Source organism: Cupressus sempervirens, chromosome 3, assembly GCF_028749045.1.
Source record: "Cupressus sempervirens isolate cs-2001-9-10 chromosome 3, ASM2874904v1, whole genome shotgun sequence".
Classification (NCBI taxonomy): Eukaryota; Viridiplantae; Streptophyta; class Pinopsida; order Cupressales; family Cupressaceae; genus Cupressus; species Cupressus sempervirens.
In genome coordinates, this window is record NC_143120.1 from 959468080 (window position 1) to 959496057 (window position 27978).

Consider the following 27978-nt stretch of genomic DNA (forward strand, 5'->3'; position numbering starts at 1 on the left):
ACCACCTTAATCAAAATTAAATGATAATATTTTTTAATAATATTCTAGATATAAATAGTAGACTCATGCCTAGATGTGACATATATTTTTGGGTATTTTTATTCAAAATAAAAAATTAATAATTTTGTTTTTGACTTTATTATTCTTGGAATAAGAAAACTCTTGTGTCTGACCACCTTAACTAATTCAAAACTCTCCAAAATTCAAAATTTCATTTTTTCCCTTATAGTAGAAGAAACATAGAATGTGATGCATCTTTTGGATTTAAAAAATGTTGTACCATTTGAAAGTTATAGTTTTTTTTCAAGTAGTGTGTCAGTCAGCACTTTATACGTAACTCGATTAGAAAATAAGTAATAATTACTTACTAAACTCATAATTTTGCAAACCTTACATTTGTGGAAAGATAAGGACATTCTTAAGAAACCCTTTTCATTTGATCAAATTTTGGTGAAAAAAAAGTCACCAGTTACATGTTTGAAGTAAAAATCACATAAAAACAAGCCAAAAACACATTTTTAGGATGTTTTTAAAGTTGACAATATAGGTTTGGTATCAAAAGATATAGTAGACCTTATAAAGATATTAATTGTTTTCATTTAGTATCAGGGTGGGTGGGAAAAAAGTTGGAATAAATTTTGAAATGATTTGAGATATTTCAGAACTACAAATTTTTCAAATCGCCACTTTTTGACACACCATGATCCTGCACATACCCTCTAGGTCATCTTAATCAAATATGATATAGAGATTCTTTAGTTTGGGAAAGAAAGGATTTAAGTGAATTTATTTTTGTTTCTCCATGAAAGATATTAAAATGTATTTTAGTTTTATATGACATGAGAATAATAAATTACATTTGGCTACCTAGAAGGACTGAAGTTTAAAAAAAGGCATGAAGGATATATCCAAGGGGTCCAAAATAATGTTTCCAAATAAATATAAAGCCTTCTATAAATCTAGAAAGGGGGTCTGAAAAGGAATCATTTCCCTAAATTTGGTAATCCACTATTTCTCTCTACTAGGGCCATCATTAAAGAGATATAATATGGTGACATTAATTAAAATATTGTATAAATATTTAGCAAGAATAAAGTAGGAGAAATTTATGGTTCTTTAATAAATTTCATCAAGTCATTAATAAAAGACATGTATGTGAGAGTTGCCAGAGTAAATTTACATCATTTCAACACACCCAAGGATGCTCATTTTTTGAGGGTATAATATTAATGGTGAAGTTTGATCATTTTTTAGTAAGGCTTAAAAAAATTCTTAACTTTGTGAATCCCAAAGTGTCTTTGCAAAACATTTCCTATAAAAGTAAAGCTTTTATTGGGAGAATGTAGACTATTGCCAATAAATAGGCGGAGATAGCTGAGGAAACTAAAGAAATTCAAGAAGTGTTGAAAGATTTAAGAAAAATCAAAATCATGGGAGGGCTGCTAAAAAAGGTGGAGTCGAGGGAAAATAGAGAATTGAAGCAAAATATGGAAATTTGGAATCACTTCTAAAACTTTGGGTTGAGTAGCTACATTGAAGCCATGAGAGCTTTCAACAATGAATTCTCCTCTAGGTTCACTAATTCCTAGAATAAGGGCACAATAACGATAGAAAATATTTAGTTGGTGGTCACACCAAAGGTAATTTCTGAAGCCACTAGTCTCAAATGTGAAAGATCCTAGGTTGAATTCAAGACCCAAGCTAGGTACAACCTCTATAGGAAGAAGTTCTTCAAAGATAAGGAGAAAGCGAAAAAGATAATGTCCAAAAATGGGTATGATAGATTCACTCTTCCTCCTCCTTTTTCTATAGTTTATCTCTAGGTCATGAAGTATTTCACTTTTGAAGGAATCTTTAATCCCTACCATGCTTACCATTTCCCCCTACTAAATCTTTTTCTGGATGAAGAAAAGATAAATGTGCCTTTCTTCATACTGTATTCTCTTAAAGGTAGTATAGCTAGTGGTGACAACCCCTATCTCCATTAGGCCTCGATTTCGTGCTCTACCACCATGTCTTGTCACATTGTCCTACTTATAGGAGTCTAACCTTTAAGAAAGAGGATGTTGGTACTTACCTCATTAGTGATAATTAAAGAAATTAGTTCCTCTCCCTTGAAGAATCCTGAAGAACCTAACACTTCAACACAAATAGATGAGAATGTTGAACCCTTGAGCCCAAAAAATGATAACCAAAATTCTCTCTCTCTCAATACCTTCTACAAAACCTGCCTAAATGGAAAATGTCATCCAAAAATAATCTCCAAGGCCTTACCCCTAACACAAAAATAATAATTAGAAGATCACATATGTGGAAAAATAGGGTTCAAAGGAAGAGGCAGGTAAAGTTGAGAGTACGGAATAAGGGGAAAAATCAAGAGTCTATCTTCATAGAGAAAAGGTCTAAACACATTTGAAAGAAAAAAGAAATGAAAATGACAACTTGGAAAAGAAGGAAATGAAGGTTATAGATGAGGAACTGAAGTATTTGGAAGTGGAAACTAAAATGTTAGAGGACAATGAGGAAATTGAATCAGAGGATGTGGAGTATATGGATGGTGAAGAAGAAATCTATGATGGGGAGGATGGAAACACGACAATGGAAGACCATGGGGTGCATGTTGATGTGGACTTGGGTGTGGTTAATCCTACCTAAGAGACCACCACCATGGAAGAAATTTAGAAATAGGGGAGTCAAAATTACACTAAAGAAGAGAAGGATAAAGGGAAGTCAAAAATGGATACTCTACAGGAAATATTAAGGATTGGGAACATAATTTAACTAGACATTTTTCAATACCATGTAGAGAAAAAGTAACTCCCTTGAAAAATATACAAGGATGCCATTATTGATATCGAGTTGGGAGTCATGACTTCTAGCCAATGCAAAATTCAATGGGAGATACTCAAAAGATATGTTCTTCAAGTAGTCAATAGAAGGAGAAAAATGAAGAAGGCAAGAGATGTGGGCTCGAGCGACAAGGTGGAAGACAAGGGAGTTAGAGACATCACCAACTAGCAGCATGATCTCTACCAACTAGAGAAGGACATGAATAATATCAAGTAGGCTTGATGACTCTATTGATAAATTATAACATAATTTGGTTAGTTCAATTAGATGTGGTTTTTGATTAACTTTGTTTAAGGTTTAGGTTTCCTAGTTGATTTCTGATGCTTTAGCTTGTTGCTTGGCTATAATGGCCTAGGGTATTGCTAAAATTTTGTATCAGTTCTCCAAGTTTAGGGTCCTCTCCCTACCTTCATTATTAAAAATATAATGGAAACAAACCTTCTTATAAAAGTAGGCTTAGCTAGAATTTAAGATTACAAAGTATAGGGATAAGATGCTTTATGATATTATGTCCATGGATGCATGTCATCTATTTATAGGGAGTCCATTTTAATATAATTTGAAAGAACATAATGATGGCCAAAATAATACATACACTATTACCAAGGATTTACCTTAAGATGACTACTCGATTTCACAAAGGGAAGGAGAGAATCCAAAGTTATATTGATAGGAGGGGAATAATTCTTTGACATCATGAAGGAGAAGCATACCCTACGATACAACCTAGAAGTTTTCCTAAATGGGAGAACAAAACATTAGAAGATTTTTAAAAAATGAACAAAAGGGAAATGGGTCCTAAAGATGTAAGGTATCTATTGGATATGTGCAAAGGGGTAATTGCAAAATATCTACCTAGGAAATCACAACCAATCAAAGAAACAAAGGTAATTGAATATGATATGATTACAAAAATCATGATTTACTTATCGATTAATATTACAAATGAGAATGATAATTTTAAACAACTAGAAATTATTTGTGGTTTGTATCAAACCCAATTACTATACCCATATATGAGAAACTATCTATTGAGTTTTGTACCCATCACAACAAGGAAATATAAAAAAATTCTCATGATAGTGTATATTGGGACTATCATACATAGTACAAACTAAAGCCTTATTTATACTAGCCTTAGGAACTTATATCAAGCCAACATATTTAGAGTAAATTTTAGATTGATCATTTTTTAATGTAATTTTAACCAACCAAAGTAGATAGGGATGCACTAAGTAATTAACCAACAACTTTTGAATTCCAAGACAAAGAGAAGATCCCCAACCTGTTTGAACTAAAAATATTCATTTGCATTAGCAATTTTGATTATTCCAATAGGAAACACAATGGCCTCTAGATAATATTGACACCAAAATATGCAAATATAAAATAGAGCACTGCACAAACTATAAAATTTTAACCAAAATTCTTGGTGGGACATGCACACACACACAATTCTAGTCAATCACAAAAGCTTATAAGATTTCAAATTTTTTATAATAATATTTGGTTAATATTATGCAATCATTGTGTTCCATGAGTTGTTATGTCCTTGAGGGTCCTTGGAAATGGTTCATGTACCATGTTTGTAATATTCATACTACATGCATTTGTTTTAAGCCTGTTAAAATCTTATCAACAAATATGTATTCTACAAATGTTGAAAATAATGGGATTACCTCTCTTTAGATATTTTAGGTCAATAAAAGAAACAAGAACATTGTCTTTGAATGTATCTGTTACTTTTTTTTTAGAGTTTCTAAGGACATTTTACTATGTTCATTTTCTATAAATATTTCAACCATTATGTTCCATTGACCTTCCTCACACATTTATAAAAATAAATGAGTTGAGATTGTATTAGGAATATTCATTTCTACAATAAAGATTTACTACCAAATCCAAAAACTTTGAGTTTTAGGTTAAAAAAATCCAAATTAACCATTCTACTTTTCCTCAAAATTATGAATGGAAAATGAGATGGTTAAGCTCTAATACTACATGGGATTGTGAATAATAATTCAATGGGTTCAATTGATATCTTTTCACATTTCAAATGAATGGATTATTAAACTTTGTTTTCTATATAAAGTACCCTATTGACAAAAAATGTGTTGACTAAGTATAACCAACTATATATTTATTGTATTTATTTTAATATAACCTAAAAATAACTATTGATTTATGCAAAACATGAACATAGATGACAAATTTGATTGAACAAATGAATTAGTTGCTATAAATACTTCAACTTATTTATAGTTATATATGTCTCAACAAGAAAATGACATAAATAGGGCCAACTAAGAGTAAAGACAATATGATAGACTAATCTTGATTTAGAATTTTAACAAAAAGAACTAGTTATAACTTTCAATTTTATTCTTATTGTATTTGGATTTTTATTGTGTGCCTACTTTTGAGCCAATGATTTGGATTACACTCAATGAACCATTATCTAGGAAAGTAAGAGAGAGCACAAAGGAGATGAAGAAAGTGTAGATTGTAGAATAAGAACAACTTTTAAAAGCATAAGAAGGGGGGAGGGGGGAGAACAAGAAACAAAGAGGTGGAAATAAAAAATAAAATAAAAATAACATGAATACTAAATAAAAATCCAAAAGCAATAAGAATACTATCATGGATTGTGGAAACCTAAAAACAATGACTTTCAATATTCCTAGCAAGCTTTACAAGATTAATGAAATATTCCCGATAGGATTATTGCTTACTCCAGCACCAAAAATACTAAAACTTCAAAGGTTTGACATTTCGTCAAACAGTTGACAACCAAAGTTGTAGATTTTATACCCAAATCTGCCTAATTGATGCCATAGCTCTATGGTTCGTACCCCCTTTTAAGTCTATCGAATGGAGAAACCCTTATACTTAATCCCTTACCAGACAATCTAATTAATGGATAGCAGTGATTTAAAACATGTACTGAATTGTATTGACCAGGTAGATATAATCATGGCACTTCTTAACAAGACAATGAATTAGAAAGCACAACTACCTTTGCCCACCGAAGCTTAATCTCCACACACTTTCATAAAATATTTTAAGAAATATTCATACATTATCTGGCCAGAACTCCCAGAAGAATGCTACCTCAAATGCCTGGTCTTGTCGTCGTTTCTCTTCAGCTTCCAGCTTCCTTAACCTTTTGGAACCGGCACTCATTCCTTTGAAACTTCCTTTGGGTCGCAATTGACTGTTTTCTTTGGGAACAGAATAATGGTTCTATTCTGAAAACCGCCGACCTCCAAGGTTCATAATTCGTAGCCTCAATACGGGATTGGAACTGGTCCAGATTGGATCGAATGGAGATCAGATTCATTCTTGCTTGTTCAGAGGGAATCGCTTCAATATTAATTGCAACCTGTTTCAAACCCGTGTCCTTGTACTCTGCGATTATTTAGTGATCTCTCCGAACTCCATGCAATTGCCAGTGCTATTTACGGATGCTGAAGGAAGTCGCTTGTATTGAAAGATGTTTCTTCTGCCCGTTTCCTTCTCAATCTCGAATGTTGCAGGTGGACGGATTTGAATTTATTCTATCCGCTCCCTCTCTCTATTCTGCCTTCTATCATTTGTGCCTGATGCTAGCTGCAGGTGATATTTTGTTGCAAGGGTTCAATGCGGATGCCTGTCTATCTTCGGCCCTGTATGAATTGCTCTGTGGTCCTGTTGTGGCTCAATGAACCAACCCCATAGATATTCTGATGCTACCATTTATCGCTGTGTATCCTATAACATGATCTTTGCCATTGCCTTTGGCCCAGACTTCGGCCTTAACAGCGTACGGAAATGCTGGCTAGAAAGCTGGCTTGGAACTCGTTCTTCTACTCCCGATCTGCTCACACTGCAACTTTCTATGAAGAAGTCACCTTGCTCCTTTTTGCCAACTGATCCGTAAAATAATACTCCAATTTTGTAAATCGCTTAATCTTCAAATCTCAATTCTCAGAATGATTCTCCAAAATTCAGCCTTAGACCACTCGATTCTGCCCCTGATGAAATGACTGAATGTCACCTCCAATCTGCAATAATTCGGATGATATTTCACACCCTCAAAATTGCGTACCAATTGAGAGTTATCGTTCTCAATGGCCAACTGTGACAATTGCGAAAACCCTAGGTTCCACAATGCACCCGTGATTGAATCACAATCTGAAAACAAAAAGAGATAATCAACTGCCCTCATTCGAATGGAGCCCCGGGGTGCCTATTTATTCTTTTCCCTCCATCCTCTCCAGAGACTTCTAGAACCTTTTTGATCTTATCTCTTAAGTGACTTTATTAAATATTTTTATAATCCAAGTCACTTTATTAAATATAAAGTTATTTATTTATTTAATTAAAATAATTAATTAGTCGTCCTTGGACAACCAGTATTAATTAAATTAATTAAATCGAACTATCACCAAAAATTGGGGACATGACAGTCCGCCCTTCCTGAAATTGCTTGTCCCCAAGCAATGGCTGAACCATGACCCAATCAGTCTGCCTGGATCCCAAATGTAAATCTGTGTATCATCCCAATCCGCATCATACTCCCGTGGAGAAATCATCAATACCAGTAACTGAGAAACTGTACTCAACATCCAAACGACTGACACTTCTGATGAAATCATCTGAAAACCAACTGTAGATGTCAGTAGAAGAAACCATTCTGCGGAACTCAAGCCAACTGAAACATCAACTTTATCAAAACTCAAGCCCCTGTCAGAATGACACTTGCACCCAACTGCACTGTAGATATGACAACAGCTATAGGTACCTGAATTACTGCCATCAAATTCAATCTCTGAAAAACTGCTCCGAGTGTGTTGATGCTGCAGGCTGAATAACTTGCTACTACCACTTCTTTTTTCGAAAGTAAGGGCCAATCTATCCCCTAATGGATGGTAAGAAACTGGAGCCAATCTACATCTGCGTGAAATAAAATCTTCTATCTCTATGTCAAAAGGAAAATGATGAGCGTACCCTACCGCATAACGCTGATAAGAACCTCCAAACTCTACTGCTGGCTCATCATCACTGAACTGGGAATCAACAGATGGCTCCAATTTTTGACTCCGAGTGATTGTAGGTCGGATAGGATCCCATGCATTCTGCTCAACAAACACTTCCTCGAGATCCCTGTGAGGTAGCATAGTAGAAAGGACCCCTATAATCTTCTCAACCAATCTGCAAATAACACTAGTATCATGGATGAGAACACCTTCTGTCACTTCATGCGAGTCCAAATGAACACATGCACTATCCAGCAAATACTCCATGAACGGTTCAGTGCAGTAAAAATTATATGAGGAAACATTAACATACTCCCCTTTACACCACAACTGGTCCTCCTGTAAGGGTGGCATATTCAACTGTACCACACTATCAACTATCTGAGAAGAATCAATCTGAAAACTTGACTCTACCGGTATCCCAAACTCATTAAGACCAACTTCCTCCAAACCCTGAACATGTGTGTCAGTCTCAACAATAAGCTCCTCAAAAGCAACTGTAGGAGTGTACTTACCGTCATCTACCTCAGTAGTCAAATGAACTGGGTCTGGGGCTGGTTTTGACCGCAAATGCTCCAACTCCATGGTCACCTCCTTCAACTGAAACTGTGACTTCTGTAGATCTCGTTGTGTGTCCTCTAATGCCTCAGTAGTCGCTATGAGCCCTTGGGAAAGTTCACTCACCTCCTCTTCATGATCCAAGAGTGCCTCATATGCTGTACTCCCCCACTCAACCAAGTGATCACGGTCGGCTACCAATCGTAAATAATCCTGCTTCAAAATCCAAACAGCTTCACGCAAGGCATGAATCTCTACCAAAGAAAAGTAACCACCGCTGGACTCATCTGTCATAGAAGTTCCCCAACTAGTAACAGCCAACAACTGACGAGCAGTATCAAAATGCTCACAAGCGATAGCAATGTCTCGCTCACTAACTTTCAATTGGCTAATCACATGATGGCTCTGGCTAGACCGTCTTTTATAAATTCCCTCTGACACATTGTCTAGAGGAGTGTCTTCAAAGATACTGGTCTCTGGATTATTATCATCCATATTTTTTGAATCAACTTTAAAACTCATATCAACATCCAGAGTGTCAAAATCTGTAGTCCTGCTATCAAGCTCTTCTGTACCTAAAGAAACTGTCAAGGAAGCTAAATCTTCAAAACTGTTCACTTCATTCTCCCGGATGTTATCAAGGTCAAAACGATCCTGGGACTCATTTGTACATGCTTCCAAATATGAAAAACCTTCAACACCTTTCAGCAAGGATGGTCGACTGGAAATATGAACCAAACCCAACAACGGTGCATAAAAACTAATACCAACATCGGATGTTCTGCTGGCACAAGGAAAGACAACACCGTGTATTCTGCTAATCAAATCCATGATAGCACTCAAAAAAACATTGCTACTATTAAGTGTTAAAGATCTCCAGTTAACTGAATCCCAAATGCTGCTGAAACATTCTCGAATCCATATGCAAGAAACAACAGGTAACTCAAGCAAACTACTTACTTGAGTAATGTGACCGATACCAGCTAACTTCACATACCTGTCTGATATCGTCTTCTCATTATTAGCAACTACATATGAACAACCTACTACAGAAAACTGAGTGTCAGACGTGCCAAATGAAATTAAGCTTAGCTCCATGCCATGCTCATTCCCATGTCTTTCCCAGTCCTATAAAGCCAAAGTTTCTCGAGTGTCCTCAAGCTCACGAGAAAGCTTGACAACCTCCTCCTCCTTCCTCCTCAAGGCATCTGAATAGTATTTGGCAAGGCTTAGAAGATGGTCACGATTTGATAGAAGATGTAAATAACTCAACTTCGTTGTTCCCATTCCTTCACCAATTGCATGTAAGTCAAAGCAAGAAGAATTTGCCTGAACTCCCTTATGTCTTCCTTGTAACTGAATCATCTGGATGTGCTCTTCTAACATCTCCCGCATCCTGTCATGATGAGATAAAGAAGCCACAATACTATCTTTGCTTACCCTCAGCTGGCTGGACAAATCTTGTGAAGTACTGCCATTCTCATCCTCATGTGACGAAGCATCTAACTGAGCCTGGTACTCTTTGTCAGCAAAATCATAAATGCTCGATGTCTGCTCATTTTCACCAAGTATCTCATCATCATGCACAATGACATCTTCATCATCATCTGAACTCACTTTACTGAAATCATTGTTTGTCGGAAGAGTACATGAGACATCACCCTTGGAAAGCTCGTATTCAACTGTCTTAACTTGAGTGTCAAGTTGACAGTTACTATCCATCAGCGTAATGTCCTTCACCGCTTCTTCCTGTGACCGAACTGAAACCTCTGACCGGTTGTACACTTGTTTCTCGAACTCCTCATTAAGGTTCCTAGTAACATCTCTTATTGTATCAGTCAACGCTTTGTGAGAAGATGTGCCAAAATGAAATCCAGTTGATTTATTCACCTTAGCTAGGACGGACAGCCTGTCAAGCATACGGTGGTGCTTAACCAACAGTTCAGACATGTTATGTTTGATTTTTCTGAGCTCATCCTGAATGTCTGAATAGTCCTCCTTTCCACAATTCTGACTCTGAATACTGCGTCTATTACTTGTCCGAGATTGTGTCCTTGGAGACTTTGTGCTGTACCTGTCCATCTTGGTTGAAGTAGAGTGCTGATCACTCATGTAAGTCAGTTCTCACCCCACAGGATGGCAAGAAAACCGCTCTGATACCACTGAAATATTCTCGATAGGATTATTGCTTACTCCAGCACCAAAAATACTAAAACTTCAAAGGTTTGACATTTCATCAAACAGTTGGCAACCAAAGTTGTAGATTTTATACCCAAATCTGCCTAATTGATGCCGTAGCTCTATGGTTCGTACCCCCTTTTAAGTCTATCGAATGGAGAAACCCTTATACTTAATCCCTTACCAGACAATCTAATTAATGGATAGCAGTGATTTAAAACATGTACTGAATTGTATTGACCAGGTAGATATAACCATGGCACTTCTTAACAAGACAATGAATTAGAAAGCACAACTACCTCTGCCCACCGAAGCTTAATCTCCACACACTTTCATAAAATATTTTAAGAAATATTCATACATTATCTGGCCAGAACTCCCAGAAGAATGCTACCTCAAATGCCTGGTCTTGCCGCCGTTTCTCTTCAGCTTCCAGCTTCCTTAACCTTTTGGAACCGGCACTCATTCCTTTGAAACTTCCTTTGGGTCGCAATTGACTATTTTCTTTGGGAACAGAATAATGGTTCTATTCTGAAAACCGCCGACCTCCAAGGTTCATAATTCGTAGCCTCAATACGGGATTGGAACTGGTCCAGACTGGATCGAATGGAGATCAGATTCGTTCTTGTTTGTTCAGAGGGAATCTCTTCAATATTAATTGCAACCTGTTTCAAACCCGTGTCCTTGTACTCTGCGATTATTTAGTGATCTCTCCAAACTCCACGCAATTGCTAGTGCTATTTACGGATGCTGAAGGAAGTCGCTTGTATTGAAAGATGTTTCTTCTGCCCATTTCCTTCTCAATCCCGAATGTTGCAGGTGGACGGATTTGAATTTATTCTATCCGCTCCCTCTCTCTATTCCGCCTTCTATCATTTGTGCCTGATGCCGACTGCAGGTGATATTTTGTTGCAAGGGTTCAATGCGGACGCCTGTCTATCTTCGGCCCTGTATGAATTGCTTCGTGGTCCTGTTGTGACTCAATGAACCAACCCCATAGATATTTCGATGCTACCATTTATCGCTGTGTATCCTATAACATGATCTTTGCCATTGCCTTTGGCCCAGACTTCGGCCTTAACAGCGTACGAAAATGCTGGCTGGAAAGCTGGCTTGGAACTCGTTCTTCTACTCCCGATCTACTCACACTGCAACTTTCTATGAAGAAGTCGCCTTGCTCCTTTTTGCCAACTGATCCGTAAAATAATACTCCAATTTTTTAAATCGCTTAATCTTCAAATCTCAATTCTTAGAATGATTCTCCAAAATTTGGCCTTAGACCACCCGATTCTGCCCCTGATGAAATGACTGAATGTCACCTCCAATCTGCAATAATTCGGATGATATTTCACACCCTCAAAATTGCGTACCAATTGAGAGTTATCGTTCTCAATGGCCAACTGTGACAATTGCAAAAACCCTAGGTTCCACAATGCACCCGTGATTGAATCACAATCTGAAAACAAAGAGAGATAATCAACTGCCCTCATTCGAATGGAGCCCCGGGGTGCCTATTTATTCTTTTCCCTCCATCCTCTCCAGAGACTTCTAGAACCTTTTTGATCTTATCTCTTAAGTGACTTTATTAAATATTTTTATAATCCAAGTCACTTTATTAAATATAAAGTTATTTATTTATTTAATTAAAATAATTAATTAGTCATCCTTGGACAACCAGTATTAATTAAATTAATTAAATCGAACTGTCACCAAAAATTGGGGACATGACAATTAAATACCAAATATTGTGAGCCATACTAGGTATCACAACTTGTAGTATTACATGTCAAAGGTTTCTCAATCCTAGAGAGTTAGTATTGATTATTGCTATGTAAAAGTAGAAAGTTGTGTCACCTTTCAGGTTGACTTATCAGAATGCCAGAATTTGAGTATTTCTATCTAAAAATCAATTTTGTTGAAACATATGATCTAGGCAAATTCACTCTAGCTAAGTTATATATGGTCTCTCACTTTTGCAATTAGAAATGTCTATTAGATGCATGTTTTATACTAGTTTGTATCCAATTACTAAAGAAATAAAATTATTTCAGAAAAATGATGTTTCAATAGCACTTAGTATTTTTTATATTTTTTTTAATAACATATAAACATCATGTTATAGAGTTTGAAGTCAAGAATATTTTCATATAGAGTTTATAGTGTTTTAATTAGATATAATATATTGTAATTAAAAAAAATTATAAATACGTATTTTAACACTCGAGAAGATGTCAAGTTTGAGAAAGAAAAAATATTAAATCATATCAAAACAAATTAAAAATCACACGGTGTTCTAGAGGAGAGAGTCATCTTCAAGAATGTATAATTTTTCTTTTGGTTAGAAAAGATTCGCTTTCAAAAATGTGGTGGGAGATGAAAACTATCAATTTCAGATGAGTTAGTTTTGAATTCTTTATAAAAAGGTAAATTATAGGTCTAAAGCCAATTTTTATTTTTGATTGTTCTAACTATATATGTTATCTATAACATAATCTAAGATTGAAGGGAAATAATTTTATTTCCACAATTGTTTTGTGGTGGGAACTAGACCCCAAATTTTCAGTGTTTTTCAGCAACTAGAAAATTATCTTTAAAAATTAAGAAAATATATCAATTCTTATTCCAAATAATTATTAAAAATTATAATCCTAAAACTCATTCATTTCTACATATTTCATTAGTTTACTTCATTATCAAATTCTAAATAATACTACCATTTGTATGTTATTGAAGATGAACAATTATACTTTTGTTAGCCTTTTCCTTTATAAAAGAGTGACACAGGTTTGTGTTTTTACCCTACCATTATTCAAAAAAGAAAAACTTAGTTCTACAAAAGATGCCTTATGGTGTTTTGATACTCATTTTATAAATATGAAGTGTCATCGCACAAGGAAGATTCTAACACTAAAATCTAAAATTCCACCAAAGGTTTACTAATTTATGCAATGATAATGATTATTCTAGAGAAACTAAGATTTTATAGCTTCATAAATCTATTAGATACTTTTTATCCAAAATCTCCTTTCACTTTCAAAAATCATTTTTTTTAAATCAAGAGAGAATGGAAAGAAGCCCACTTCAAAGAGAATTACTCAATTTGATGATTAGGAGTTATAATGTAAAAAAAGAAAGAGGTTTCATTCTCCTAAAGAACATGATTAATCCATTTCATATAAAGGGTCATACTTTAGTATTATGTTAAATTAATATCAACCCTATTGAGTTATAAGGTAGATGAAAGTTCTTAAAAGACACTTGATAGAAAATTGATTGAATGTATAGGGAGGACAATGAAAACAATGAAAAAGATTTGCTATTTTTAAATAAGAAGTTTTGGATGGAGTCCAATGAGAGTCAATAATAGACATAGTGGTTACATGAATGTGGAAAGGTCCATTAACCTAAAACTTCCACCATAACCAATCTATTTCTATATAAAGAACTATGTCAATTTTTTTTATTTCTTTTGCAATTGAATGACAAAACTTAAAGAAGATTCTGTTGATGGGTGGTCTTTAATATTTAATTAATAGAGATGAGACTATTAACCTAAATACAAAATATAAAATAAGAAAATAATCAAGCAGAATAAACAATCACCAACTAAATTGAATAATGAAATAATTTGAGCTAATCAACTAAAATGAAGACACAAAGATACAAAAAAACCTTTAGCAAAGTTGGATCTAGAGTGCATCCTTGACAAATGGATCAAAAGAGTGCAGAATGAATGCATTTTTGTTATAGTTTGGCAAAAGTGCTATGTCTAAATAAAAAATAATTCTAAGATAGTACCATAAGAAATTAGATTGTAGAAAAGACAACTTAAGTAAACTTTAAAAACACTGTTATATTCAAATGATACTATAATGTATCAGTACAGCTTTGATTATTTAACACTTTTAACTTAAGAAGTACCGTCAGTTCATAGAAAAATGATTCACGGTAGCACGCCGCAATGAGCAAAAACATCTCCATTTTCCTCGTACAATAACGACGGGTGTCCGCGGAGTCAGCCAACCCTAGAAATGTTCATATGATGCAGTGGCGTTTCCTGACATGTTTCGGTTCCGCGTTGGCAGATAACATTCATTACTCCGCAGGACGGAAACCGAATCGATTCTTCCTCATATTTGTATGTTTCCTTGCATGGGCGAAACACGCCAACTTCTCACAAAACACATTGGGTTTCACTAGTCGGTCAACAGCCCTGACATCACATGTCGATACATTTTCTTCATAGCGATCACTCATTTCACAGTTCAACGAAATCTGACAACACGGAGAAAACGAAGAAGATGTTTTGAACATGTTATGGCGTCCACACAGCAAATCGGGATCCTACATTTCTCTAGAAGTGAAACCATATTTGTTTCCTTCTTTATAAATTCATTTCTCGTGCTTCAAATTACCAAAAGCGTTCATTTGCTTGCCTCTGTTAAACTACAGACATGAAGAACAGAATGAAATTCTTGTTTTTCCTATGGTATTTGATATTTGTCTCCTTGTTTTATTTTTGGGTTTGTAAAGGAGATTCATTAAACGGAGAGAATAAGAAGGAGCTAAAAAACCCTAATGGCGGATTGTCATTCTCAGAACAACTCTTACTTTATGGTGCTGCAATGGGTACTTTTCTTTTACTAGGAATATGGTTTCTGAATCGCAATCTTTGTTCGAAAACAAATACTACTATTTCAGTACCCAATAGCAATTCATCAAGATTTACAGCTCAAAATGTGAGCTTTGCAAGCAGAGAATACCATGAAGACAACTTAATGAACTCCTCACAGTGGAGTTCTCTCTACAAGGGAGTTTTTCAAGATGGTTTAATGGTGGCAATCAAGAGGTTGCATTTGAACAACTCTGAGGAAGCCAAACAAAGTTTTTCAAAGGTATCAGAAGAGTTAAATCAACTTCGACACAAAAATCTCGTACGTGTATTGGGATCCACAATAACTTCAGATTACATGCAACTGGTTATGGAGTACGTAGATTGCAAGAGTCTACACCATTATCTTCACGAAGGAGATCCTTGCAGTTTAAGCTGGGAAACCCGCCTTAAAATTGCTCTTGGAACTGCGCGTGCATTGGCTTATTTGCACCAAGAATGTAGAATTAATAAGAAGAGCTCATCAGTTCATGGAGATCTAAAACCAAGCAATGTTTTTGTGGATATGCAAAACCAGGAGCCCCTTGTGAGCGATTGTGGCATTTTTCCTCTGATAGAGAACTATTCTGACTCTTTTCCTGCATTTCAAGAAGCATTGTATGGATATGCAGCTCCAGGTAATGATGAATTAGTTCTCTATAGAATTCTTATTGTTCGTGTTTTCAATCAATGTAAGAGTAGGAATATTTTCAGATGGCTTAAACATATATTAATGTTTGATTTCTAAACTAAAAGTATTAAATGGTCAAAATTGACTTATTTTTAAAAAATTATTTAATGTGTGATATTTAAGACGGGTGGTGGTTTATACTATTTTTAACTTTTAATATTTTTCCACTTCATTTTTATTATATATGTTTTGCATGATAGATCCCTAAAACATTTTGGATGTATTTCATAATTCTATGTAATGAATCATATTTTATCATTTAATCCAGAAATTTTTGTTAACTTTTGAATTTATGATGCAATATGTCTATTTTTAATAATTTATTACAAATTTTCAGAATGTAAGAGATCAGAGCAAACAACAACAAAATCAGATGTATATAGCTATGGAGTGTTGCTTCTTGAACTGTTGACTATGAGACGACCTACAAGTGAGGATATAGCGGGAGATTTGCCAGGATGGGTACGAGATAAACTTTGTGATGGAAATCCAAACACTATGGATTGCCTTGTTTATATGGCAGCTTCGACGTCTGGAAAGAAAAAGATGATGAGAGTTTTGGGTCTTGCATTGATTTGCACACGGGATGATCCAAAGAGAAGACCGTCGATGAAAGAGGTGCTTGAAATTCTCCATCAAATAATGAGTGAAAATAAAGAGAGGGTTGCTCCTTTTCCTCTTTGTGATGTTGAGGAAGTCTAAGATGGGTAGGCCCTCCCTTGTATAACAGGAACTCTTGATGATATTTTGTTTTACAATTAGAATCTGTACTTATGGAGTTGGGTCTAGTTTTTAGTTCATATGATTGTAAAATTCAGGTGAAGAGTAAAGTCGAAAGAAACATTATCTATTCTGCTGACTTGCTGTTGCAAGAAAAAGCTTTATTCTAAGGATTTCAGGTATCTATTAGTAGCAAGAAAAAGCTTTATTCTAAGGATTTCAGCTATCTATTGGTAGCTTCATGCCTGTATAATCGGAATGAATTATTTTTAGAAAGTAGTTGTCATTTTGGAGTTCTGCTCTGTTTTTATTAATAATATATAATAAACTTAATTTGTACATTGAGGCTGATCTCTTATCATGTTTGTTAAGGTCTATGAAATATTACTATGTTCTTTGATTATTTCTAAGGGTTTATGTATATTGTAGTTACTCTAATTTGAAAGAATTTGTTCTAAGAGAGGTTGCAAGTTGAAATCTGATAAGGTATGTACACTTTTTAGTTGAATCATAATTTGGTACTAGAGGATAAGGTATGTACATCGTATTATAGTACTTGTAGACCCACAAGTAACTTACCTAATATCATCAACTATAAAAACAAAATTTATCCATTTAAAAAAACAAAAAAAATTGGGACTATGAGAGCTCATTGAATAAAAGTGAAATTGGCGAATATGAAAACATCAGTTCTATAGAGCTTGAGTCTATACCTTGTGCTAGGAAAAAAAAGTAAGAAGTATTGAAAGAAAATATACAAAAAAATAAAATAAATAAAGAAAATAGAATTTGATAAAAAAAATTATACATGTAATATTAATAGATGTAATGATTACTAAATCAAATAAATATTTCATAATATATCCCATTTTGGATTGAACATTTTCATCAATAATCTTGTAGACATTATCTATTGTGCTATTAGTTTAAGGTAACTTATCATAGCTTACATTGCTATGAGTGTGATAACAAAGTTGCACAATAGAAAGAGTGTAAATCAGGTTTCATGAGATCTAAGATGAATTCATAAATGGAACCCCTAGACACTATTTCTAGACATAATGTTTTGAAAATCTAATTCTAAATTCTATGCATAGCTTGTTATTGCCTCCCAAAATCTCTTAAAAGATAACAAGCCATCATATCTTCAATGGATTCTTGGATCTCTAAAAATTTGTTATACTCATCCATGTTGTGATTTTCCCATGCTCTTACCTCTAACATTAAGATAAAATAGACAATGTAATCTAGATTCTTAAGATTGTTGTTTAGATACACATATGTGCAAAATAGTAAATACATTAATCATGTTCTTTTACGGCAGCCCAAGCATTTCCAACCTATTCTAAAATATATTCATTTTCAGAGATACTTAAATATGCATTATAGAATTCAATCAAATAAATAGCTAGAACATATGCATGCATAGAAAACAATTCCTTTAACTTCTATCAAAGAGAGAAAACAATGACCAACCAAAAAAGAAGAAGCTAACAATACTGGGATAAACTATATTACAAAGTAATCGAAAGGCATCAATGTGCTAGACAACTTTCTATACTTATCAAGAGATTCAAACAGCAATGAATAAATTTTATAGGCCTTTAGTCAACTTAAAGCCCTTAACTTAGAAGAATAAACCATAATGATAATAGATATAACTAAACTCTTTACTTAGGTAGACTTTTACCAACAACTTCCATATCGTTCATTCTTTAAAACTTTACTCCGGCACTTGATTCAACAAGCTTATATAACAACTCAAATTATTTTTGCATAGTTGTAATGCAACACCCAAATCTTGAAACATAGATTCTGTAATCAAAGACTTATCATCTGACAATGCTAGCTTGCTCCTCATAAGCTTGCATACTTTGCTAATAGTTTTTGTCTTGGGCTATGCCCATATACTTTGTTGATAGTTTCTAGCTTGGTCTATGCCCTTTTACTATTAATAGTGGAGAAACAAAACTGACAACTTAAGAATGAATATCAACTGATAGAAGAATAGTTTTAACACATATAAGGAGAATGGAAAGAGGAAGATTGCCATAAAAAAAGAATAGTTGACACAAGAAATACTTGGGATGAGACTGTCACAAATTTAATGTAGTAGGTTAGTTGCCCCTAGAGAAAAATGCCCACCTACCTACCTGATAGAATTCAACTTGGTAGGTGAGCTCAAATTTGAAATGAGAGGGAAAATGTTTTTGCCAAGAGACAAAAGGAATGAATCTAATTCATTCGATTAGTAGAAGGTGTGGAGAAATTGTTGAAGAGAGTAGAGCACAGAGTAGAGAAGGAAGTTGATCAATAGATTAAGTCGGAGTTCAGAAGATAGAAGGAAGTTTCAGTTTTGTGTTTGCAGTTGCACATGTTGGATCCTTTTGTTATTTTGTAAGTTCATTTTCTATTTGCCCTGTGAAGCAATGATTGCTCCAAGAATTGTTCTATGTAGCCATTAGTGCTATAAGTTTGAAGTTTCTAAGTTTTATACGTTTGAGGATTTTTAGGGTTTTTTTCTGGTTGAAACTGAATGCTCCTAGATTTTGTAACAGTTCTATCTTATTTGAATAGAAAGCAAGCAAGCATATAAATCTTTTTTGTTACCTTCTTTTATTCATCATTGCATGGTATTTTGCATTTGAGAAGTTCATATTTGAAAGCTTCATCCTTTGGCTCTCTACATTTTAATGGTGAAAATATCCAGGTTGTCAGTTTTAAATACAACCCACTCAATTTTTTCCTTAACTGAGTTATCTCTGTTGTTCCTACCAAGTTCACTTGGTATCTTGTTGCTAAGCTCCACCATGCAATGGTGACCAAGATCACTTGACATCCCTTGTTGTCAAGCTCACTCGGCATACATTATATTGGGTTTCCCTCTGTGTTGAGTTACTTAGCTCCTTCTTGTGCTGAGTTCACTCAGCACCTACTACCTATCACTCGGCATGCTTTGTGTGCTAAGAAAACTGTTACTTGGTGCCTTCTTATGTCAAGCAAAATTATTGAAGGTTGTGATTTATTTCTCACATAGTATCAGAGCTTTTAAGGCCCTAGATCCATAGTAGTTATTGCATTTTTTTTCTAGGTTATTTTACATGGCAAGAGATGTAGGAAAGATATGGCAGCAGCCATTATCGTTTAATGGACAAAATTATGATAGACGGGCAAAGAAGATGAAAACCATAATGGTAGCTAATGACTTGTGGGAGTTTTTTATCAATGGGTTTTATGATGTTACAGTCTGAGCAATGTATGTTTCCCTCACAAGCCCACAAAAGGCTGAGTTGAAAGAGCCAAGGAGAAAGGATGCAAAGGCATTAAGTTTGATTGAGGTAGCAATGACAGAGACAGTCTTTCCCAAGATTACAGAAATAAATTATCCAAAGGAGGCATGGGATATCCTTGAGAAAAGCTTCAAGGGGACTGATAAGGTTAGAGTAGTAAAGCTATAGATGATTAGAAGAGAGTTTGAGAGCCTTCAGATGAAGGACAATGAACCTATTGCAGAGTTTAACTCACAAATCTCCACTTTAATAAACCAACTCAAATCAAATGGAGAAGATTATGAAGAGTAGAGGATTTTGGAAAAGATATTGAGGAGTTTACCTTAGAAATATGACCATTGAGGAAGAAAAGGACCTCACCATAACGACCATGGATGAGTTGATGGGAACTCTTCAAACCCATGAGCACTGGATAAATAGATTAGTAACAACCTCCCAATAGCAGTCTTTCAAGGCTCAAGAGAATTCAAGAGGCAAGGGGATAAAAAATGAAAATCGTGTCATTCATGAAAAGGATGGGAGTAATGGATTACTTACAACAGTCCAAATGACAAAGAACTAGATGTTTACCTTGAAGATAGAGACATGTTTCTCTTCTCAAGTTAGTGTTGCACCTCCCAAGCATGCATGTACAACAGTACATCAGCAATCAACTCTTAGGAGCATAATTACTCTAACCTTTAGCATCTCAGGTATGGACATCTTGGTTTTTCTGGTTTAAATTTGGTGTCCAAGAAAAGAATGGCAGATGGTTTGCCAAGCATAGTAGATTCTTATGACAAGTGTGAGGCTTACATTTTTGGTAAGCAACATAAGCTTCCCTTTAATTTTGGAAATTTTAGAAGGGCTAGAGCACCATTAGAATTGGTGCATTCTGATTTGATAGGCCCTATGAAAACTACTTCTATTTGGGGGAGTACTTATTTTATGACATTCATAGATGAATTTAGTTGTAGGACATGGGTGTATTTTTTGAAGAAAAAATCTAAAGCATTTGATAAATTTGTTGAATTCAAAGCCCTGATTGAAAAATAATGTGGACACTATGTAAAAGTCCTTGGATCAAATAGAGAAGGAGAGTATACCTCCAATATGTTTATGAATTTTTGCAAGAAAACTGACATAAGGAAAGAGTTGACAACAAGTTATACTCCGCAACAAAATGGAGTGGCTAAGAGAAAGAACAGGACCATTGTTGAAACGGAAAGAAGCATGATAAAAGTAAAGGGACTCCCAACTAAATATTGGGGAGAGACTGTAACAACAATAGTGTGCTTGATCAATAGGTGTCCTGCAAAATCAATTCGTCACAAGATACCTCTTGAGGCATGGTCAAGGAAAAAATAGACAGTTGAGAACTTGAGAGTGTTCAGATGTGTAGCATATGCACATGTGGCTAAGGAACAAAAGAAAAAGCTAGACGACAATGGTGCAAAGTACATTTTCACAGGGTATAACTCATAATCAAAGGCTTATAGATTGTATGATCCAATCACTAAAAAGATCATCATTTCAAGAGATTTTGAGTTTATTAAAAATCAGACATGGGATGGCTCGGTAGATGAATCCTCATGCACTTCAAGTAAAGTGCATACTATTGAAGAGGAAGAAGATGACATTGGTGATCAGCAAGGTGATGGAGTAGAAAATATAGATTGCAGACAAAGGCAAAAAGGCAAGCAGCCCATAACATGTCGAGCAATAGCTCCAAGCTAGTATGCAAAATAGTAGCAGCAACAATACTAAGAATTCAAATCCCACTCTTGCCTCCCTATTGCCAAGAAAGACTAAGAGTCTAAGGGAGATATACCAAGATGAAAGGTATGAGGAAGACTATGATGAGAGTGTAAATTTTGCATTATTTTCTCATAGTGATCCAATTTATTTTGAGGAAGCTGTGAATGAAGAGAAACGGTGTAATGCCATGGATGAGGAAATAGATTCTATTGAAAGAAATGAGACATAGGAGTTAACTACTTTGTCTCCTAAGAAATAGGTAATTCGAGTGAAATGGGTTTACAAGACCAAGTGCAATGCTGAAAGAAAAATAGCTAGACATAAGGCACAATTAGTGGTCAAGGGGTACAAGCAGCGGTATCGAAAAGATTATGATGATACATATGCCCTAGTTGCAAGAATGGAAACCATGTGTACTGTCATAGAAATTTTAGCTTAGCAAAAATGGAAGGTATATCTAATAGATGTCAAGTCTCTTGTCTAGCTTCTTGAATGGTGTATTGAAGGAAGAAGTATATGTGGAGCAACCACTTGGTTATGAAGTTCTAGGTGAAGAACACAAAGTGTATAGATTGAAGAGAGCTCTTTATGGGCTCAAGCAAGCTCCAAGGGCATGGTATAGTAGGATTGACTCATATTTGATGAGCAATGGCTTTAGCAAAAGTGATGGTGAGCCCACACTGTACATCAAGGAAACAAATGGTAATGTGTTGATTGTTTTCTTGTATGCTGATGACTTAATCTTCACTGAAAATGACAATTTCCTAATTGGTGGGTTCAAAGAGGCAATGAAGAATGAATTTAAATTTGACAGACCTAGATCTCTTAGAGTATTTTTTAGGCATAAAAGTAAAACAAATGCATGATGAAATCTTCATCTCTCAAGAAAAATATACAAGAAAGATCTTAGAGAGATTCAAAATATAGAAAAACAAAGCAACCCTAACACCAATAGTAGTAGGTCTAAAGTTGAGTAAAGAACATTGTAGCAAAAGTGTGAATCCAACACTATACAAGAGTATGGTTGTAAGCTTGATGAATTTGATTGGAACTCAGCTAGATATGATGCATATAGTAAGTTTAATTTTTAGATTTATGAAAACACCAAATGATTCCCATTGGCAAGTGGGAAAAGGATCCTAAGGTATGTGAATGGTACCAAGGGATTTGGAATTTTGTATACTATAGAAAATTATTTCAAGTTGGTTGGTTACATAGATAGTGATTGGCCTAAAAGCTTAGATTATAGGAAGAGCACATTTGGATATATGTTTCATATGGGATATGGTGCAATTTCATGGGCATCCAAGAAGAAACCTATTGTTGCTCAATCGACAACAGAGGCTGAATACATAGCAGTGAATGTAGCAACATGCCAAGCTATTTGGTTAAGGAGGATCTTGACAAATTTGAATGAAAGGCAAGAGGATGGAACCACAATTTATTGTGACAACATCTCATCAATTGCACTGTCTAAGAATCTAGTCTTTCATGGGAGAAGTAAGCACATTGAGATCGGATATCACTTCATCAAAGAGTTTGTGGAGAATGGGGATATCATGATGAAATTTTGTAAGTTTGAGCAGCAACTTGCAGACATATTTACTAAGCCTTTAGGCATTGGAACTTTTGTACACCTAAGAAAGTATCTCCGTGTAGTTGATCTAGATCAAGAGTGATCCTTGTTTGTTTAGCTCATGACAAAGGGGGAGTGTCAAAAATTTAATGCAGTAGGTCAGTTGCCTTGGAGCCAAATGCCCACCTACCCACTTGACAACATTCAACTCAGTAGGTGAGTTTAAATTCAAAATGAGAGGGAAAACATTTTTGCCAAGAGACAAAAGGAATGAATCTGATTCATTTGATTAGTAGAAGGTGTAAAACAATTGTTGAAGAGAGTAGAGCACAGAGTAGAGAAAGAAGTCGATCAGATCAAGTTGAAGTTCAGAAGACAGAAGGAAGTTTTAGTTTCATGTTTGCACTTGCACATGTTGGATCCTTTTGTTATTCTATAAGTTCATTTTTAATTTTCCCTTTGAAGCAGTGATTGCTCTAGCATTGTTGTATGCAACCATTAGTGTTGTAAGTTTGAAGTTTTTAAGTTTTATCAATTTGAGGATTTCTAGGTTTTTTTCTGGTTGAAGCTGAATGCTCCCAGATTTTATAATCAAGCAAGCAAGCAAGTAGGCATACAAATCTTTTTTGTTCCCTTCTTCTATTTTTCATTGCATGGCATTTTGCATTTGAGAAGTTCATATTTGAAATCTTCATCCTTTGGTTCTCTGCATTTTAATGATGGAAATATCCAGGTTGTAAGTTTGAAATACAACCCACTTGGTTTGTTCCTTAACTGAGTTCTCTCTGTTATTCCTACTAAGTTCACTCAGTATCCTGATGCCAAGATCCAACCCTATAGCGGTGGCCATCCCTTTCTGCCGAGCTCACTCAGCATACATTGTGCCAAGTTGGCTTTAGTTCCAAGCTACTCGGCTCCTTCTTGTGCCAAGTTCACCCGGCACCTACTGCTTGTCACTTGACATCCTTTGTGTGATGAACAAACTATTACTTGGTGCCTTCCTATTCTGAGTAAAATTATTAAAGGTTGTGATTTATTTCTCACAAAAACATAATTCTAAAGAACTTTAACATGCACTATGGGGAAGCCAAGTTCCTACCAAAAATAGCAGACGATGGTGTTGATTTACAAATAGTAGTAATGTATATTTTGTGAGGTGGAACAAGTGACTACAATTCTTGCAAAGCTTGGTGATATAGACTACTTTAAAATCAGCTGACCCAAAACAAGAATGAAAGCATTGGTTAATCAGTTAGGAACATAGAAACACAATGCTAACAACAATTTTTGTAAAGCTTAGTATCAGATCTATTGTCAAATCAGCTAGCCCAAAAAAGAGGCACATGTTAAACAAATAGCATAAGTTAATCAACAACATATAAACACAAGAATAACTATAATTTTCCTAGGCTTGGTACTTCGAAGATGATAATTTTTGATTTCCTATGTTATACAATTTGCTTCTCTCACTTGGACATATTGCTATATACAATAATAATATGATTAAACATAATAGTATGGTAGTGACATAACAATGCATTCAAAATTATGATTATGGAACACCCAAATTGTAATACAAAAAATTACTTGCATGTAATCACAAGGCCATTTATAATAGCAAACCCAAGTTTAATGACATTAGCCTAGAGGCTCCCTTGGCTGCCCCTCTCAAAATATATCATTCATACAAGTGATGAATATATTGGACTATTAGTTCACAAGGTCCTCCTATTTCTAGGTAATGTACAGTTCATGTGAAAAAATTAATACCACACAAAATTCATCTCGGTAGGGAGCACCTACTTTGATGTGAAACATATCATAATAGGTAAACATTACACGTATTTATAACTCTATAGACAAGGCTCCAATATTGTATCTCCTTCATTGGTCTACATTGCTGTAATATCCTAACTTTCATGTTATATGTCATAATTCAATCCCAAAGGATAAATTATGTAGTGGCAAACTAGTAAACATAATCCTATATTATTGGGCTACAATAGAAATGCATCATTCTTCAGAGAGTGTAAGATAATATAGTGCTTTGTTATGTTATTGAGATACAAGATAGAATATATAATTCTGTAAGGAAGATTGGGAACTGACTTTCATTAGAACTTTTAAATAGCTTTAAGTAGTAATCATACATTTTATGTAAGGCTTACTAGAATTTAATTTGCTAATTACATGGTGATAAAAAATGACTACAAGGTTTCACCCTATTTTTGGAAGTTCACCTAATTACCAACATATTACTAAAAATCTTGACCACATAGCAATCATTTTAAAATTTCTGAAAATTATTAATTAGTTCGTAGTGACAGTCTTGATCACAAAGTAGTTGCTCTATTTATTAATAATTATCAATAACCAAGTTGTGTGGATAAATGATTAAAACATGTTTTCAATATGAGGCATAGAAATAGGCAGAGTTGCAGTATCCAGAAGTGAAAGGAGTAACAATTTTCCAAAAGGATACAATGATGCCCTATTAAAAAGACATCTCATCCTTTGGAAGAAAGTATTTTTTTGAAATTTTGGAAGGATAATATGCTTCTATGAAAACAAAACAAAAATGATGGGATCAAGTCAAGAAAGACAATCATTTCTGCTTTGAGATTAATATTAAGAAATTGTATCGTAACCCCTCCATTATAGACGTATAGAAAATTTGCGAAAAAATATTTCTATACAATAATGTTACAAACAGAGAAGAATGCACATATTTGTTTTTACCATGCATGCCTATGTAACATTGTATCCATCATAGAAGGGACTGATTCTATGTGGAAGCCCCCGTCATCAATGTACACAACCACAAGTAGATTTTCTCCTTCGCAGGCGTTTGGAACATAGCCTGACGTAAATGCCCTTTGATGCGTCTAGTGTTATGTCATGTGAGGCCACTAACACGTCGATCTTTTCAAGAGGCGAAACATCAGTCCCATAAGAGTCAGATGGTTCCATTGTTGGGGATTTGGAAGAATGGGAAGAAATCCGCTCATGTCTCTGAACTCATAATATTCCTTGATGCTTCTTGAAGGAGGCGTTGTCTGAATACTTTTGATGTCTCTATTGTACCCTTCACCCCAGCACAACCCAACTACTAGGCTGGATGCAACTTTGCCTTTGCTTCACAGCTGCTAGTCTTATCATATTGCTTTGCCTTTCCAAATAGGAGAGGGTTGTAAATCTCATGGGTTTTATAGATTATGATTTGCCTGTTCAATTAGGTCATATTTTTTTAGAAGAATGCAACTTATTGTTCACTTTGAAGGTTAAACTACTATGCCATAACATAACATCAGGACATCAAGAATAGTAATCAAATAAATACTTCTTAGAATTATAATGAAATAATCGTGTTCCCTAACATTCAATACCATCAGACTCAGACTACTGTACTGCAGAAACCCTAACTGGTATAGGATTATATTCTACAATCATAATGGGAAAACCAAAGAATCTATTAAAAGAAAATAATAAAGACAAGTTTGGCCTTGATACTCAAGTGTAAATCCCGTAGGCAAAAATTTATCAACCAAACAGACTTTTATTAAATATATGATATTTGGACACACGAGCTACTTGCATTAATACTAAAAGTTTTTTTTGGAGGATATTTATCAAATGTAAACAAAATCTTGGCATCTGATTTTCCAATCACCACTAAAAATCAAAGAGAAAACAATGAGAACCAGAATTTGTAGAAGACATAGCTATTCCAAAGACAATTTTGATCCAAAATATACCCGACAGGCATGATGATTTTTCTAAAACTGCAGGAAAGGCTCTTGTATACATACCCAAGCTACACATATCCTTTGCATGAAAGGAAAGAAGCGTTAATTGCTAGCTACTAGAAACGAGAGGCCCAATACTTTGGAATGCTAACCACATGCAACAACGCTAACTTCAAAACTATTATCTTGATTTTCACCTCTTCCCTTGCATGGAAAGTTGTGAAAGTATTAATTTACATAGTCAAAGAGTAAGATAGTAAGTTGATTATCTTTGCCAATTTAAAAAGGAGAAATATTGAAATTAAACATTAGGGAAGGGTAATAGAGAATTGTAATTGGTTGTAGATGAAAATATTAATCATGGTTTACATTGGAGTAATAGTTCTGTCTTGGTAGGAACTAATAAGAAAAAATATTATAGGAAATATTTTGTTGGGGTTTGTAGATTATATCACATATAGAATGTGTGAACTGTCAGAATTCAATTTAGAAGATCGAAGTGTTGTAAACTCATACCTTTGCTATGCAAATGAAACTACCTTAAACCTCGAGAATCTGGGAACAACCTGCAATGGGGCACAAAGTATTGATATTATTGATAGAATGGAACAATTTTCTATCTTTTTAAATATCTTAACTCAAACTATTAATGCACTTCAAAAGTAATCCAACTTAGAAAGCTCCCTTTAGCATATAGCAAATTATAATTTTTTTTGGTTCCTTTAATTTTCTAGGGTTGTTAGTTTTATATTCTACAAAATGAAGGATCGTTAATTTTCTATTCCAAATGAAATAGTATGAAAGCCTTCATTGGAGTATATTCCATCAGATACATAGCTTGGGACAAGTATGAAAATGTAAGCTATTTTGCCTATTAGAAAGAAAATTTATAAATCTTGTTTTACTAGACCCAAAGAAACTAAGTCTAAAGGTTCTGGTAAAAGAAATATCAAGTCTAATTAA

At 34.6% G+C, this 27978-nt stretch overlaps 1 protein-coding gene across 1 annotated transcript; it reads left to right on the forward strand.

Moving 5' to 3' along the window:
- Positions 1-15058: 15058 nt before the first annotated feature.
- LOC149569920 (receptor-like serine/threonine-protein kinase At1g78530) lies at positions 15059-16648 on the forward strand. Its single transcript, XM_089817035.1, has 2 exons — positions 15059-15893; positions 16284-16648. Exons 1-2 carry the CDS (start codon positions 15059-15061, stop codon positions 16646-16648), a joined length of 1200 nt encoding a protein of 399 aa, XP_089673161.1.
- Positions 16649-27978: the final 11330 nt, after the last annotated feature.